The 15,250-nt window shown below is 38.6% G+C and overlaps 1 protein-coding gene across 3 annotated transcripts in view; it reads left to right on the top strand.

The window, feature by feature from the left end:
- sema6cb (semaphorin 6Cb) overlaps positions 1-14,366 on the top strand; it is a 111,459-nt gene extending 97,093 nt beyond the window's left edge. For all 3 annotated transcript variants that reach the window (XM_015054419.1, XM_015054418.1, XM_015054417.1), the window contains one exon: positions 10,087-14,366. In XM_015054419.1, coding sequence (XP_014909905.1) covers positions 10,087-11,405 — 1,319 coding nt within the window. In that variant the 3' untranslated portion in view covers positions 11,406-14,366. The remainder of the gene's footprint in view (positions 1-10,086) is intronic.
- The last annotated feature ends 884 nt before the right edge of the window (positions 14,367-15,250 follow it).

Below are 15,250 nucleotides of genomic sequence, written 5' to 3'. Positions count from 1 at the left end.
CCATTTTCAACAAACCGACACGGGTTTTTTTTTTTTTTTTTTTTTTTTTTTCTGTTGCCAACCCCAACTGAGGGTTTTGTTGCCAAGTACCCAAATGTTTACCTTTCAGGAATATTTAACAAATCATACATTTACATTTGTGATGGTAGGACAGAAAAGGTTGTTTCCTGACATAAATTACAAGCAACAGATTGAAATGTAAATGTTATTTAATGGTTATTATCAAGACTTGGTGACCTGTGTCACATCATATTCATACCCCAGGATGACGAATATATTAACACATTACTAATTAGAAGTTCCTAAAACTTCTGATCAGATTTAAAAAGAAATAATGGATTGAAGAAACTGTTACTTAAATGTATTTTTAAAAGTTTGTATCTACTATTGTAACACAAATAAATCTGTGAAGAAATAAAAATGAATTTATTTTAATATAGTGCTAAAAGAAATGCTCACCCTAACCCCATAAGTCCACATTTACATTTAAAATAAGCTTCTACCTCTCAAAGTACTCAGAGTAAAATTGAATGTTAAAATATTTAACAGAGTTTTAAATCTTAGAAGCTCATGTTACATATTCTGAACATGTTCATTATGGTAGTTAAATGGAGATCAAATCAATTTCACCAAGCTTATCCATCCACACCGACCCACTGGCTGTCTCCTATACATGATTTATCACAAGCCAGCCCTGATGTGCAGACGTACGTCTTACTCCTGAAACATCTCTGCTAATGTGAGCCACCCAAATCATCGTCCGCAGTATTATGGTGCCCATTAATAAAGGCCATGCAGCACTGGAGCATTTTCCATCCGTGCAGCTCAGCCTCAGCAGTTTACATTTTATTATAAATGGCATCTGCAAAAGCATAACTCAAGACATGCAGTAAAAACTAACCTAAAAAGCATCGCACATATCAAGCTCTTCATTTTCCATAATCGCCACTAAAATAGCTTTTTATGTCAGATATTTAAACCCAGGTCTGAGTGTCGCTGAAGTCCGCAGGGCCCACAGTGATCAAATCCACCTCTGCAGAAGTCCCGACCCTTCGCTCTGACCCCCTTACTCTTCAATCAGTCTCACTGACCTCTGGGGAGTGTCACTCCCACTTCATCTGCCTGTTTTCCGCTTCTTCCTTTCGTTCTGTTTTTAGTTGGACTAACCCTTTTAAGTGTACCTGCCTCCTTTGTTGAATTGACTGTCACTGAACCTCTGCTTCATCTTTTTTTTATAATCTGCCTCACTGAGTTTACAGCCGGTGGTTGAAACTGTGCAGCTGCTTTCTGCAAGTTTCTCCATCGCTTAAAGCTGCAGTTCACTCTGAAGCAAGCACTGTACGGCAAAATTTAGATTATTTTTATTGCTTTTCTCATTTTTCTGTGGCATTTTTTGGTGCTCAGGTTTAAGGAGAGTGGCTTTGGCATGAACTGCCTCTTTAAGTTGGTTGGTGCAGCCGCAGTTTTTCCAGTGCCACTTTTTGCTCTTTAAATACAAATAATGACAGCGAAAGTTGCACTGGAAGCAGTTTGTTTGGCCAACCACTGAATGGCTAAATAAACAGCCTATCTATCCTTTTATTTATAGTTTCAGCTGCATGTAATAATAATATTAAAGGACTTTGCATGTGCTTCTATTAGTTTATTGCCTTATAAATAACTGTACATTACCAAAATGTAATGGTGCACACAGTTTTAAAAAACCAAGAGATGTTTTATCGAAGTAATGACAGCTTAATGAAATTTAGTGTGTAGTCTGTCCAGACTGCTTTCATAGCTTTATTTTTCCTTTCAAACACTGAAAACTAAAATACATTGAAGTTTGGTGTCAACTTGAATTGAATAATCAATATTTCAAATGTTGAATGAATAAAGCCTGAAAAGTTTGAGATTTTTCTAATTTTGGGGGATTAACAAAGATTACCAAACCCAACAGGACACTGCATCTTTAAAAGTGATGTCCTACTTAAAGCAAAGATATGCCTTGCAAAAAAATTGTCTATTTTTTAACATAATTGCAGACTTTAATGTATCTTTTAGAGATTGTAAGAGGTAGTTGAACCTTCATCCCAGTCAAAATTGTTTTCAATCAATCAATCAAAATTTATTTGTATAGCACGTTTCAGCAGCAAGGCATTTCAAAATGCTTCACACCATTAAACACAAAAACACAGAGTCATGCAACATTGAATGAACAATCAAAAACATGAAATGTCCTGCCGAGTCAAAGTTCTGCGTTTATGGGTTCCTCATCAAAAAAAAAGCGGAGGGGACTCCAACCTGTACCCCTGTTTGCCACTGCAAACAGGTTTTCTTCCAGCAGTGCATTTTATTTAGCTCCATTCAACAGCTTCCCAGTCCCCATCAAAGAGGAGCTTCGCAGCATGATGCAGCCACCACTATGCCAGTAATGACAATAGACCATCATTTCAAAAAATTTGCCAAAGTATACAAGTTATCTGAATGGATGTAGGTGATGAAAAACCAAAGACAGACCAACAACAGGTCTTTATGATGCGGTTTGTAATGTTCTCTAACAAACGTCTGCAACTTTCAACACAGCAGCTGCATTTGTAATGACATTAAATTACTCAGTAATTTGGTGACTTCTGAAGGCAATTTGTTGCACTGAATTGTAGTCGGTGGTTTTAGAGAAAAGAGGGCTGCATAAGAGACGTTCCACACTTCTCAGATTTGTATTTGTAAGACCTTTAAAATCCAATTTCCCTTTTCCTACTTTACAAGTTTGCACCAACTTGCACTGGTCTAGCACTTAAATTAGCAGTAAAATGCATTGAGGTTTGTGGCTGTAGGGTTACTAAATGTGAAGAAGTTGAAGAGGTCTGAATCCCTTAGCAAGGCACGCCATACATACAGAAACACTTTATTTGCTATAGTTTGGATCATCAGATACTTTAGCGTGGCTAATTTACCAGTATTTAATCAAATATGTAATGAAATATTTACTGTGTATGCATGAGCACACACCAGAATTAAATGAGGTGTTGATTACAACAATTTTTCAATCAGAATGGATGTGTTCAATTTCACCATATCACCCTTACTTGCGTTCTTATTTTTTAGAACTGCATCTAAGTGGCTGATCACTGAGGTGGAATATTATGCAAATTCCTAATAACAAGTGTACATGATTGAATTTACTAAGTCAATAGCCAGAATCCTGTACATGTGCAGCCTATACACTCTGTGTAAGTGAGAGTATTTTCACACTGCCACACAGCTTTTGTCTGGTGTTTCTGCATAGACTCAAGTTGGTTAAAACTGTTGCCTTTACCATGTTGCTGGAAGTTTAGCAAACTTTTTTTTTTTGTTTTGTTTTTCAAACTGGGGTTTAGAATAGGAAACATGCTCATTTGTTAGAATCTTCAACCTCAGGGTCTCCTTCAACAATGAAATTGTTTTTTTCCGTGTGTGGGACAAATAAATCTTCAGCATTAGCAGGCGGAGGGGAAAAAAACACTTATATGCAAAGCCTGGGGCTATATTGTTTCTTCGGCTTCTCGTTGGGATGGAGTACCCATTAATGGAACAATCACTTCTCTGGTAAGCTTCCAGAAGCAGAATCTAATTAGAGCTTATTTTGGAACATCCTCACTTCAGTTGTAAAAATAGAACACAAATTGCTCTGCAGGTTTCACATCATTTAAACACACCCCTGGGACAAGACAAGAACAATCTAAGAGTTGTGTGTGAACCAGAATGTTGTCTTTTTTTTCTGAGAATCTTTACTGTGTTCAATATTCAGAACTAAGCAATATTTTAAATTCCAGTTTGATGGACATGAAGCTTTATTGTCCTTCAAAATACAAAAAATGTCCCCACTATTAAGCAAGCATGACACTTCAAACTTTTCTAATTAGCTGTAATTGGTGTCACAGATGAAAGAGCTTCTGGCTGCTGTATTGTTAATGAAGTCAATTAGGGAGCTTGCAAAGACAGCAGTCATTTATTTTATCACACATTTTGGCAATTCCATTGTTCTTTGTTTTTAGATTTCATCACCTGCAGATTTCCATTTAGAGAAACCTACACCGATTAGTGAAGCGTGGCACAACGTTCCACCGCTGTGGAAACCCTTCCTCTTTACATAGCCTACCGCGCAGCCTATTTTTATTGGTGTGGATGCAGCCATAGAGTGCTTGTCGTCCTACGGCGCTATGGAAATTTTTGTATTTTTTTTCCCTGATAGTGGATCACAGTTGCTGCAGAGCACCTGGGTTCAAACCCCAGCTGAGTGACTGTCTGTCATTCACCTCATCAAGTCTCTCTGCTTTTCACGCTGCCTCAGCCCTTAACCTCTTCTGCTTTTAAAACCTCCTCCTTGCCCTCTTTTGTTCTCTGTTCCTCAGGTTGTCATCTTCACTCTTTTTTCATTATTTCTGCTTCTGCTCCTCTGTTTCTTGGCTCTGCGAGTCCGCTCACATCCGCGTTGCTCTTAAACCAAGGTTGAATTTCATCCCTTCATCTCTTCCTTCTGGCTGTTTCTCTCAAACCTTCCCTGCTTTGCTTCAACTCACGCAGCCCATCTGTCTATTTTACCTTTTGGCAGACTTGGATATTGCTATTTTAAACCTTCACTGCACTGAGCAGAGATCATGTTGAGTTGACACTGAAATATCATAATGATAGTGTAGGAACTGACTCACAAGCTGTGTAAACACTGATTGAACCTTGTGAAATTAGTGTAAGAAATGGTATTGAATATGGCCTCTAGGGAAAGTGATAATTTAAGGGAATAAACAGATTTAGAAAATTATATACAGTGGCAGTGACTTTTATGGGACTAACCTTTAAGTACATTTATTTCATGGGGGAAAAATACTATCTTAGGAAATAATCTTTTTTCATAAAATAATTGCATCAGCCTGTTTCTTCAAGTCACTGGCCACAAAGCCAGTGAGGATCTATACTCCTCCTTCCACCACCTTCAATTTGCAGGATGGTGAGGAAGGTTAAATAAAATCAATAAAAAATACTTAATTTATTTTAAAGGAAAAATTAATGCCATCATAACTCATGTAATGCAGTATCTTCAAGGATATGCTGTGGATGGGGATGCTTTGGACAGGAAGGATCTCTGTTAGCAGTCAGTCTTGCATTGAATCTGAAGGGGCCTCTGACTGAAGACTGTTGCTGTATGATACACATATGACATGCTAACAGCTCAGTATCCAGGCGACAGATATATTTCACAGTAACGGGTCCTGCCAACACCATCAGTTGTTGGCAAGCACTGCTAATCCACCTCATTTGCTTTTGTTGCTCCTCGTTAAATCGCTGGTCTTAGAAAACCGGGAGGAGGAGAGATGTTGGAGTCAGGGATATGATCTGTGCCTAAAACAACATCTAAAGGCCACCATTAAGAGAGATGAGTGTTTTTTTTTTTTTTTCCGGTGACAAGATCTCCATAACAACCACTTGATGTTAGGGAAGGCATGAAAGTTTTTTTTTTGTTGTTTTGTTTGTTTTTTTTTCCCCTACCATAACAAATATAGATGTTGGGAGTTTGCTAAAGACTACGGTTCAGTAAGCACTTCAGTTGAGTTCAAAATGTTATTGACCCTCAGGGATATCGTTGGTTTACAGCAGTAATTAAGATGAGACTGAGATTGAACTTTTCAATAACACTGCAGGGGTTTTGAATATGAAAACATAATGAATTTATTGGTAATCAATTCATACCCCCTGTTGAGCATAAGGAATGATCTGTCATACTGTGGGCCAGTTTCTGATTCAAAGGTCCTGAAAACGTCTGATTGGAATGTATGGCCATATCAACAGGTAGTAATAACCAAACCTGACGTTTGTTTAAAAAAAAAATTAAAAAAAAGCCATTTCTTGGGATGTTTATTTTTTACATCTACACTCAATTTAAAAGTTGGATTTTTTTTATATATATTTTCCAGGATATAAAATTTAACTGCAGTGAAAGATGAATATATCTTAAAGAACGGTGCCAAAATATGTGACCAGAGCCGCATGTGTACTGGTGTGAAAGCATAGGTGGCAGCTCAGAGAATGCAATGTTAGTCGATAAACATGGCTATTACTTCCATTGTGCCAGCTAGCTGCTTTCCTCACTCTCAGGGTATTAATTTCACTGTGACTGGTGGCACCATATGTCCCACATAGCCCTTGATGGAGTCATCCAGCCTGCTCATGAAACATGTTGTGACAGGCTGTTCATAAGCTTGGGTTTTGTTTACCTCTGCTGCGTGTTTCACCCCCTCCTGTTGTGCCACTTGAGTCATAGCCTTCAACCAGGAGGAACACCTCAACGGGCCTGTAGCTACAGTTTAGGGAGGTGGTGCTGAGGTCCAGTGGGAGCAGATGACTCACAGAGCCCAGGGAGACGTCAGGGTGACTAAAGCCAGGCGCACACTGAGATGAGAGCAGATTTTCACCATCTCACGCGGTCAGCATCACCGCCGGCACCCTGATCAGTTAGATCTAAGATCTTTGAACCTCAGCGAGGCTTCAGAGCTGATTGGTTGCTATTGTAATAAGGCAAAAATCATGCAAGATTAAAATTTGATGTATTAATAGGCTCATCATCAGCATCACTCTTGATGGCACTTTACTCCTTTCAGTACAATTATGATTTATGACTTCTTAATGTGGGGCAGTCATAGGAATACATGACCCAGAAACTCAAAACTTTTAATTAAACTTTCTGTTTAAATCATTCATTCAGAGGTGGCAGTGCATGGCAACATCTTAGCTGGAAAGCACCTGATGACTAGATTTCCATCACATCTTAACACCGCGTCATCTGCCAAATTAAAGCCCTCTTGTCTTGCCGTATTGATTATTCCAAGGGTGTCAGACGCCGTTTGTTAGAAAAAATGAGATTATATTTGATCTGTTTGTACGTTTGAGAGGGCAGTTAAAGGAGTTTTATCAAGTCGAATGAGTCAAACATTCTCTGTTCAGCATCACAGATGCATGAAAATGTTTGGGCATTTCACCGCAATTTGGAGTAGTAAAATGAAAAGAATTGACATACAAAGTTTAAACATCCCACAAATATTTACAAGTTCATGCATATGCATATGTCTTCAACCTTTTGGTGGTGAAATGAGATTTTGTTTCGATCTTCATTCAGTTCATACAACTGACCATTTCAAGTAGTTTTCTATTTTACACATAGGCAACTTTCAGAAAATGTGTTTATCTGACTCCAATAAAGAAGCAGCAAGTAGGGCAAAGGAAATGCAAACAAAACAAAATCAACGTCAAATTTAGCTGTACATATTTTATATTTTTCCATAGAAATGCAAAGCTCAAACTGAATCAAGACCACACAAAAAGCAACCCTAGTCTCTTTACTGTAAAGATTTAAAAATTTAGGTAAATATGACCTTCATCGGCTGGCCATCAGCAGTAATCATGACTTTTATCCTCATAGCAAAAATCAAACATGTATTAGGAAGAGAGGAGCTCAAAACTGTATCCAGAAAAAAGTCTGAATTTTTTATTAGAGCAACACTTTTGAAACTGTAAAGCATAAATGTTAAACAGCTATGCCTTGGAATGGTGTTTCAGCCAGTGGGACTAGAGCACTGGACTAGTTCTTTTTAAGAAGAAAGAATTGATTAATATAAAAACAATCTGGCATATATTCTACATGCAAATGTCAAATATTTAGCAAACGAATGGGGGGAAAAAAAGGGAACATGATGTAATCAGTCAAGTTAACTTTAGTAAATTTGTGAAAAAGGGTAATGATCTCTAAATCCTCTAATACTCCCGAGCAGGTTACTGCAGAGGCAGAAAAGTTAAGGTGTTTACAATGATCCACAGTGTATCATTGTAAGAAAACCCGAAAGAGATCAATGGTAGAAAGACAGTGCAAGAATTTCACAGAACTCAAAAAGTTTCACTGAAAGCGTGATTGAAAATCCTCCAAAAAAGAATTTAAAATCTCTTCGTTGGCTGAAGGACGGCGTTTAGACGCTGCGGTGTTTGCCAGAGGGACTGTTTGTGAAATCACAAATCTTATTGGCAAAACAAAATCCCTCAACCCTTTTTCTGAACCTTTTGCTTGGAGAATATTACACATTTAAGTGAAAATATACAAGTATTTGTTTTTAATATCATGGAAAGCTCTTGATCCAATATAACTTAGATCATGTTTTTCATGCTCATTTATATATAATGCGAGGCTAGGACTTGGACACTTTTGATTAATTTCTTTTTTAATTCATTAAAAGTTTTAACACATTTCTTTTACAAAGGTTGTAGCCATTTCTTGTACACCCATAAATCTGGCGATGGATGAAAAAGTAGCTTCTCTTGGCCCCCTTGGGGTTAATTTTTGCTTCAAAAAATCGATCTGATAGGATGTTGGAAAAACCTATTGTGTGCAAGTTGTGCAAAGAGGAGTTGGCCTATCACCACAGTTATTCTAGCCTAAAATACCATCTAAATGCAAAACATGTTGCAACAGCACATACATCTCCAGTGCTAATGTCACCATCCAAATTCCACATTTTTAAAAATTATGTTTTCAATGAAGTTGCATGAATGACCAGGGGTTCTTGAAACATAGGTATAATAACACTTTGCAACAACTTGATGGTTTAATCATTGAAGTAACAGATTGTTGTTGACCTCAAAATTGAGCAGCAAAAAGTTTTTTTTTTTTTTTCAATTGAAAATGTTATTTTGTCAATGTATTAATGTGAGTAATTGGGAGGATTAATACAGACTCTACAATTAACTCAATTAATTTTTTTATCGAGTTCCATCATTAATATCAAGTTATCAGTGAGGGTAATTTTGACTAGTCCAAAATGTTCCATCCTTTTAAGTCATTTATAATTCAGTGTTGTCACAACTTAACATTTTAAATGACTTTGTATTTGTTTGTTACATATCCAACAAACACATTCATTATAATTCACATAATGAACATCCTTTGGATAAAGACTAATTTGCTCTTCATTGGCATGTTAAACCAACCAGTTTGCCAAAAACCGATATGCAATCAGATGATTAATTCTACAATTGTTCTTATGTTTTGTGTGTTCAAATAAGATTTCCAAATAAATGAGACATTTATTTACCGGGAAGTTTGTGTTACTTATTGAAACAAACAGATTAAAGTCTAATGCAGACCAAATTATCAAACTACCCCCACCATCATCATTTTATGCATCTCATAAGGTATCATTAGACTTAATTGTTTTCTGTTTTCTTCTGCAAAGCTTTCATTAACTGTATAATTTTTTTGTTTGCAACACCTGCATCCCTCCTCCCCCTCCCCACCTCACTGCTTCTCCGCCAGCCTCCTGCTGCAGACTAATCAGTTTCACAGAAACTGTCATTAAGGGTGGAAAGGAGGGCCTGACACCACAGATGGCAGCAGCCTTTTGCAAATGAGCTCTGATTATGAGAGGTGGCAGGTTTCACTCTTCTCAATCATCTCTGCCTTTCACGCCATTAGGCAAACACAGTGCGAGGGTCACAACGGCCCAACACATTTCCATGGTAGATTTACTTCATCTCAGTAGCCTTGAGATTTTAGTGCAATGCTCCATAAATGCCCCGATGACTTTAAGAAAAGTATAACAACCTCATTTTAGTCCATGTTGGCAAAGTCACCACACTCTGAACTATTGGACGAAGCTGTTATTTTTGGCTCGTTCATCATAACCAGGTGCTCGCGGTCCTGATCCTCGCATTGGAAATCAGTCTGTGAAAATGACATTAGGTTCCTGCTGCTGTGCTTTCATCAATATTTAAAGCTCTAACTCATCTCAGAGCTGATTTCTCTCCAGCTGAGGAGCTCTTAGTCTCTGCCAGTCTGAAGGGAAGCACTGTTCCTAGATAAGCAGGTTGTATTGATCTGTTAACAGTTGAAGGAGAAGAGGCCAGAAGCTTAGTTCAAACACCTGTCCCATGCTGTTTCCCACATAAAGAAGCCCTTGTAAATGCAACCGGTCTGTCCCAGTTGATATACTAAATCTTCAGAGTTTTATTTTATTTTTTTTATTGTATTTTATCTCAATCTGAAATACTCTAACTAAAATGTCTTTTTCTCAACTGTTTTTCATTTTAAAGGTGTGAGACGACCCCCAGAGCTGGACCGAACCAATCACAGCGTCCATTACACCCTTCTGATCGCTTGTGTTTTGGTGGCCTTCGTCCTTGGAGCTTTTGTTTCTGGGTTTCTCGTCTCGTGCTACTGTAACCACACAAGTCACAAGTCCAAAAAGTTATCAAAGGATCCAGAAGCCCCAATCCCACATGCTCTGTCTCTCCGGAGTCTGGCCAAGCTCAATGGTCTCCTGGACAGCCAGAGTAAAGAAGACAAGTTGGAAGTATCATCTCCAAAGATCTACAACTCCTTATTTACCAATGGTAAGGAGCATCACCCAGGAAGGAGATTTGTTCATCATGGAATGACAATGGGGGATCTGGTTCATCCTCACCATCATCACCTCCATCCTTCATCAGAGCTATCTGGTTTACCTACACCAGACTCAACCCCAGAACTCCCCATTAAAAGCATGAAAGCCTTTAAGAACCAGTGGGAGAAGAACCAGAACTGCAACAATGCAAAGGAACCAAAGTCTCATAACATAAGCTCCAGGCCCAGTTCGGCCCTGCTTCCCCAGCAGGTTTTCCCTTACTCCCATGGCCTATCCAACGGACATCCAGTAGTTGGTCACCTGCATCCTGAGGAGCGCAAAATCCACAATGTTGAACGTGTTTTAGCTCAGCCTTACCCCAGCTACCCTCAGAAAGTGATGGAGGTTACGTCTCTGGATGAGCTGCTGAAACACATTCATGATCCAAACGGCAGCAAGACCTCTCAGTTAATGAGCCCATCAGGCCTGATGGCCAGCGGAGGTGGAGGACAGCTCGTCTTTGCCAACCGAATTCAACCTCAGATTCCTGAGACAGAATCGGCGCCCTACTACAGCTCATCCACCCTACCCCGGGACAGTCTCACCCGTCGCATGGATGTTCCTCCTGACATCCCCTCACACCATCAGTCCACTTTGGAGCGGAGGCACTCCTCCCAGCGGCACTCACTGATTTCTGCAGCTACCAAAATGCCCAGTGCAGGTGCAGTAGGCGGCGGAGGAATGATTCCCCGCCAGCACAGCTTCAGCCAACGAAGCGGCGGACCTCACCAGCCGCCACCACTTTTGGCACGAATGAACTCTACAGGGAGTGCTTGCGAGGTTCACTATCCCCTCATCCCAAATGGGTACCTCGCACGCCAGCATAGCTATACTGGTGAACAGCACGACATCCAGCACCGAGGCGCAATCGTCCGCCGGTCAACCTCTCTCAAACCGGATGTCCCTCCAAAACCCCTGTTCATACCTGCCACATCCCCAGTTAACGAACAGGGCAAGTACAACTACTGAGAAAGGAGCCTCCTGGACTAGAGGAAGTTGCTCTCATTCTGTCATCCGTGAGGAACTTCTCTTTGTTGAAATGCTCTGGGTTTGAGGTTGCAGACCCTGATCAGACAATACAACAAATTACGTGGTAGCAAGTCTCACTGTGGACAAAAGCCTCAACCAAACTTATTTCTGCTTTTTTTGTTTTGTTTTGTCCAACAAATATCTTTGTACCATATTGGTATTGTTCAGCTTCTTGCTAATTATAGAACTGCCGACCTTGGTGACGTGATGCCACCTTGTTATATTAGGCTGCCAATGTCCTCAATGTGGATTTACAATGCAACTCAGCTTTTGGACAAGTTGATGAAGGACAAAACTTGACTCATCACTCATCCTGAAGACTTAAAAGCCAGAGGCTCCTGCAATGCTTCAGTTCATGCTTTTGCTTAACCTTTTTGATGTAGTGTTTGTATCCAGTCCCCTCCCACACCACCCTCGAATGTGTTTATATTATGCATGTGTGTGTATATACAGTATATGTGTGTTTATATCCACACTGTATATGTATACATATACATATGCAGTATTTGTAACCTGTGGTGAAAATTCAACAAATTCCCCTGAAAGTATGTTTGTCTTTGCCTTACTTGTACACTCTGTTTGGCCATACCAAACCTTGTCGCCTAGAAATAAATGGGAGACACCAAACCTTGCCGAAACAAAATTCGACAGCTGGCTCATATACTTCAGCCATGCACATACAACAAAAATGCATCTCCATACCAGATTCCCTTGACTTATTTCCCCTCATTTTCTTTTCTCAGCTGATGTCATGTCAAAAGTGACAAACTTGGGTCTGTTAACGTTCCTAAGAATGTTTCTTTAAGATTGGTGCTTAAAAAAGGAATATAAACAAGACTGTATACTTTTGGACCTAGAAAACATGACAAACATGACACAGCGCAACAACAATGGACTCCAGTTATTCTAGGTATTAACTTTGTGGCTATTGGTTGTAAATAAAGAATTAATTACTAGCCAAATTTTAACTGTATGTGTAAATGTGTGCCTTATTTAATAATAGTGTGTTAACTGGGGTTGCGGGAGGGTTAACGCAAGGGGCTCAAATGGCTACTATGCTACAGTATATTGTAGGTGTTTGATTTTCTACCGTTGCCACTATTGTTTATGTGAAGAGTTTCATTCCAGAATGAAAGATCCAGAATATATTCTTGTCACCTAATTGGACAAAACCTAAAGGTAACGATAAATTCTTAGTAACTGTCTTATGTTTTGCATATTTGGAGTAATTTTTATTTTTTATTTTTTTTTTACCCAAGACTCATTTTGAAAACGTGCCATTTTTAATTTGAAGATGTATAAACAAAAGACAATATTTTTGCAGACTCATGCAGTGTTTTGGAATGAAACGGCTTCATTTTTTTCCTGATTTTCCTCTCTTAAATTGTTGGACCGGAGGCTTGTTTTGGAGGAGTGTTGGGCAAAGATAATGCACAGCCTGAGACTGAAGACATTCATGTTTGACTGTCTTTGTATTGGGTCATCTTTCCTGTAAGTGCCATTGCTTTAAGCATTTGTTTTTTTGTGTGTTATTTTCTTAAGTTTAAAAAGGTGAAGTTCAAAGTTCCACATGTAAGCCCATGAATATCAATTTCTGTGGCATATCTAGGTTTAATGTAATGTTTTATTTTCCAAACATATTTATTCTGATTAAAAGTAAGAATTTTGGATTTGCCCAGTGAGAATCCTAGGAAATATGTGGAGGGGCCTAAAAATTATGGTGATGACGAGGAGTCTTTCCAACTTCAAAGACTTTGAGTTCATCAACAAAGATAATTTACCAAAATAACACAGAAATCCTGCTGTAATCCGAATAAGGATTTTTTTATTGAACTTTGAGAATGTTGGAAATATATTTTGGTTTCAACAGTTAAGTTTAATTATCTTCTTTGTGAAAGAAAACGTCTTGGTTGAATCCATATAATTCTGAATCTAAATCTGCCAGGGGTATGAATAATTCTGAGCCACAATAAGGCAACAATAGAAGAAGCCACAGGTATCTCATTTGGTTAAACATAAAGTTGAGACTTTCTCATTCTGTTAAGCATTTAGCTTTTATTTGTGAAACAGCGGTTTTCCAATGTCCTGTTACTGTTTTTTTTTTTCTTTTTCATGAAAATAAGAAAACAGAGAATGCTCCACAGCTTCTTCAGGTTTAGATTTTTGTGTCATCTTTAAAAATACAGAGAAGAATCCCACAGAAGTGCAGCACTCTGTGATCCGACAAGCTGAGATTGTTCCTTGTATAAACTGCTGGGAATTGTTTGGGATACATGCTGCCAAAAGTTTTTCTTGTTTTGAGGGTTTACAACAGAAAGAGTGATGCAGTTTGACTCTGCCTCAGATATATCAACCCTTCCAAACCCGCCACTGATAGACTTTTCAGAAAAGTCCCTACACTCAAGGTTGACTGAAACCATGATCAGTTCTGTAAAAACCATCAACGTGCCATTTACCGCCTCAGATAAATGTTTTCTGACTGAGTCAAGTTTGCTATAGAAAATCTAACCAGAGAGGCAGAGTTTAATATTTGTACCAATTATTCTGCAAGATGAAAGAAAAACAGGGCTCATCTGGATATCATTAGACATCCTTTCAGACAACATATGATAGGATAATAACAGGAATTGTGGCAGCTACACTGTTGAAGTGGAACTGTTATGTTTTTTTTAAAAAAACCTGCTGGTCATAGGTTGAATGAAAAGTGGAAGTCTCACCTCTAAAAGCTCTGTCAGTATTTGATTTTGTGTAAATACATTATCTCTGGGCGGGATCTCATTTCAGTATTATGTTTTTCTCTTTGATTTCCAGGCTATGCCTCTTGACTTCTTATAAATTTGGTCTCACAGAATACCATTATATGTCTCTTATAATAGGAATAAATAAAATGCTAAATATGACTAATCTCTTCAGTGTGGATGTGTCAGAATAATGTTTGTAAGATCCCTCTAGGTGATGTCTACACAGTCTGCAATGTCACACAATGGAGCCTTTTAGTCAGAGTATCATGTCATCTGCGCTCTAAAGGGACAATGCTCATAAGCACAACACTGTGAATCATGATTATCCTTGAAAAGGTAAGTTTTGTCCTCTTGACATTTACTCCATTCTGTCTGGATAAAACTTTTGGTAAATATAACTGAAACATTCTGCAGATGAAAGCAGAGATGACACTACCACGGCATTGAAGACTGATCCAATACATTTCCCTTCTAGCTCCAAAATGGCTTCATCAAGATTACACTGAAGTGAACCATTTGTCTTAGTGTTTCTTATCTTGCTATCAATGTTGCCATTTCTAAGAACACATTTTATCTTTGTCGATAGCAGGGATCTCAAACTGCAGTCCTCGAGGGATGGTTTCTTGCAACTTTTAGATGTGTTGCTCAAAGAAACCCAAATCAAATGGGTGGATGTCATTAACAGAGTCCTGCCAATGATCTAACTAATTCATTCAGGTGTATTAAAGTAGAGACAAATCTACAAGTTGCAGGCCACTGGCACTCAAAGTTTGTTTGAACTTAAGCAAATGAAGCATCTTTTTTGACACATCAAGTCGAGTCATGTCTGTTGAGTATGTCTTTCACTACGACATGCCCTAAGCATTGGATTGTCTGTAAGGACGGAGAGAGTAAAATGGAGTTGTGTTCTGTCCAACGACATTGCAATTAACTTTTGATGTCGACATCTCATTTGTTCCGATGATTGATAATTGGTTAACCATCTTGTAGTGAAAGCTCGGTGCTTCTGTAGACAGTCTGAATGTCACCCAGTGGACAAATTTG

This window comes from Poecilia latipinna, unplaced genomic scaffold, assembly GCF_001443285.1.
Source record: "Poecilia latipinna isolate Pla-1442-1.1 unplaced genomic scaffold, P_latipinna-1.0 Scaffold1250, whole genome shotgun sequence".
NCBI classification, from domain to species: domain Eukaryota; kingdom Metazoa; phylum Chordata; class Actinopteri; order Cyprinodontiformes; family Poeciliidae; genus Poecilia; species Poecilia latipinna.
Note: the sequence above shows the minus strand (reverse complement) of the source record. Positions and strands in the feature narration are given on the sequence as shown.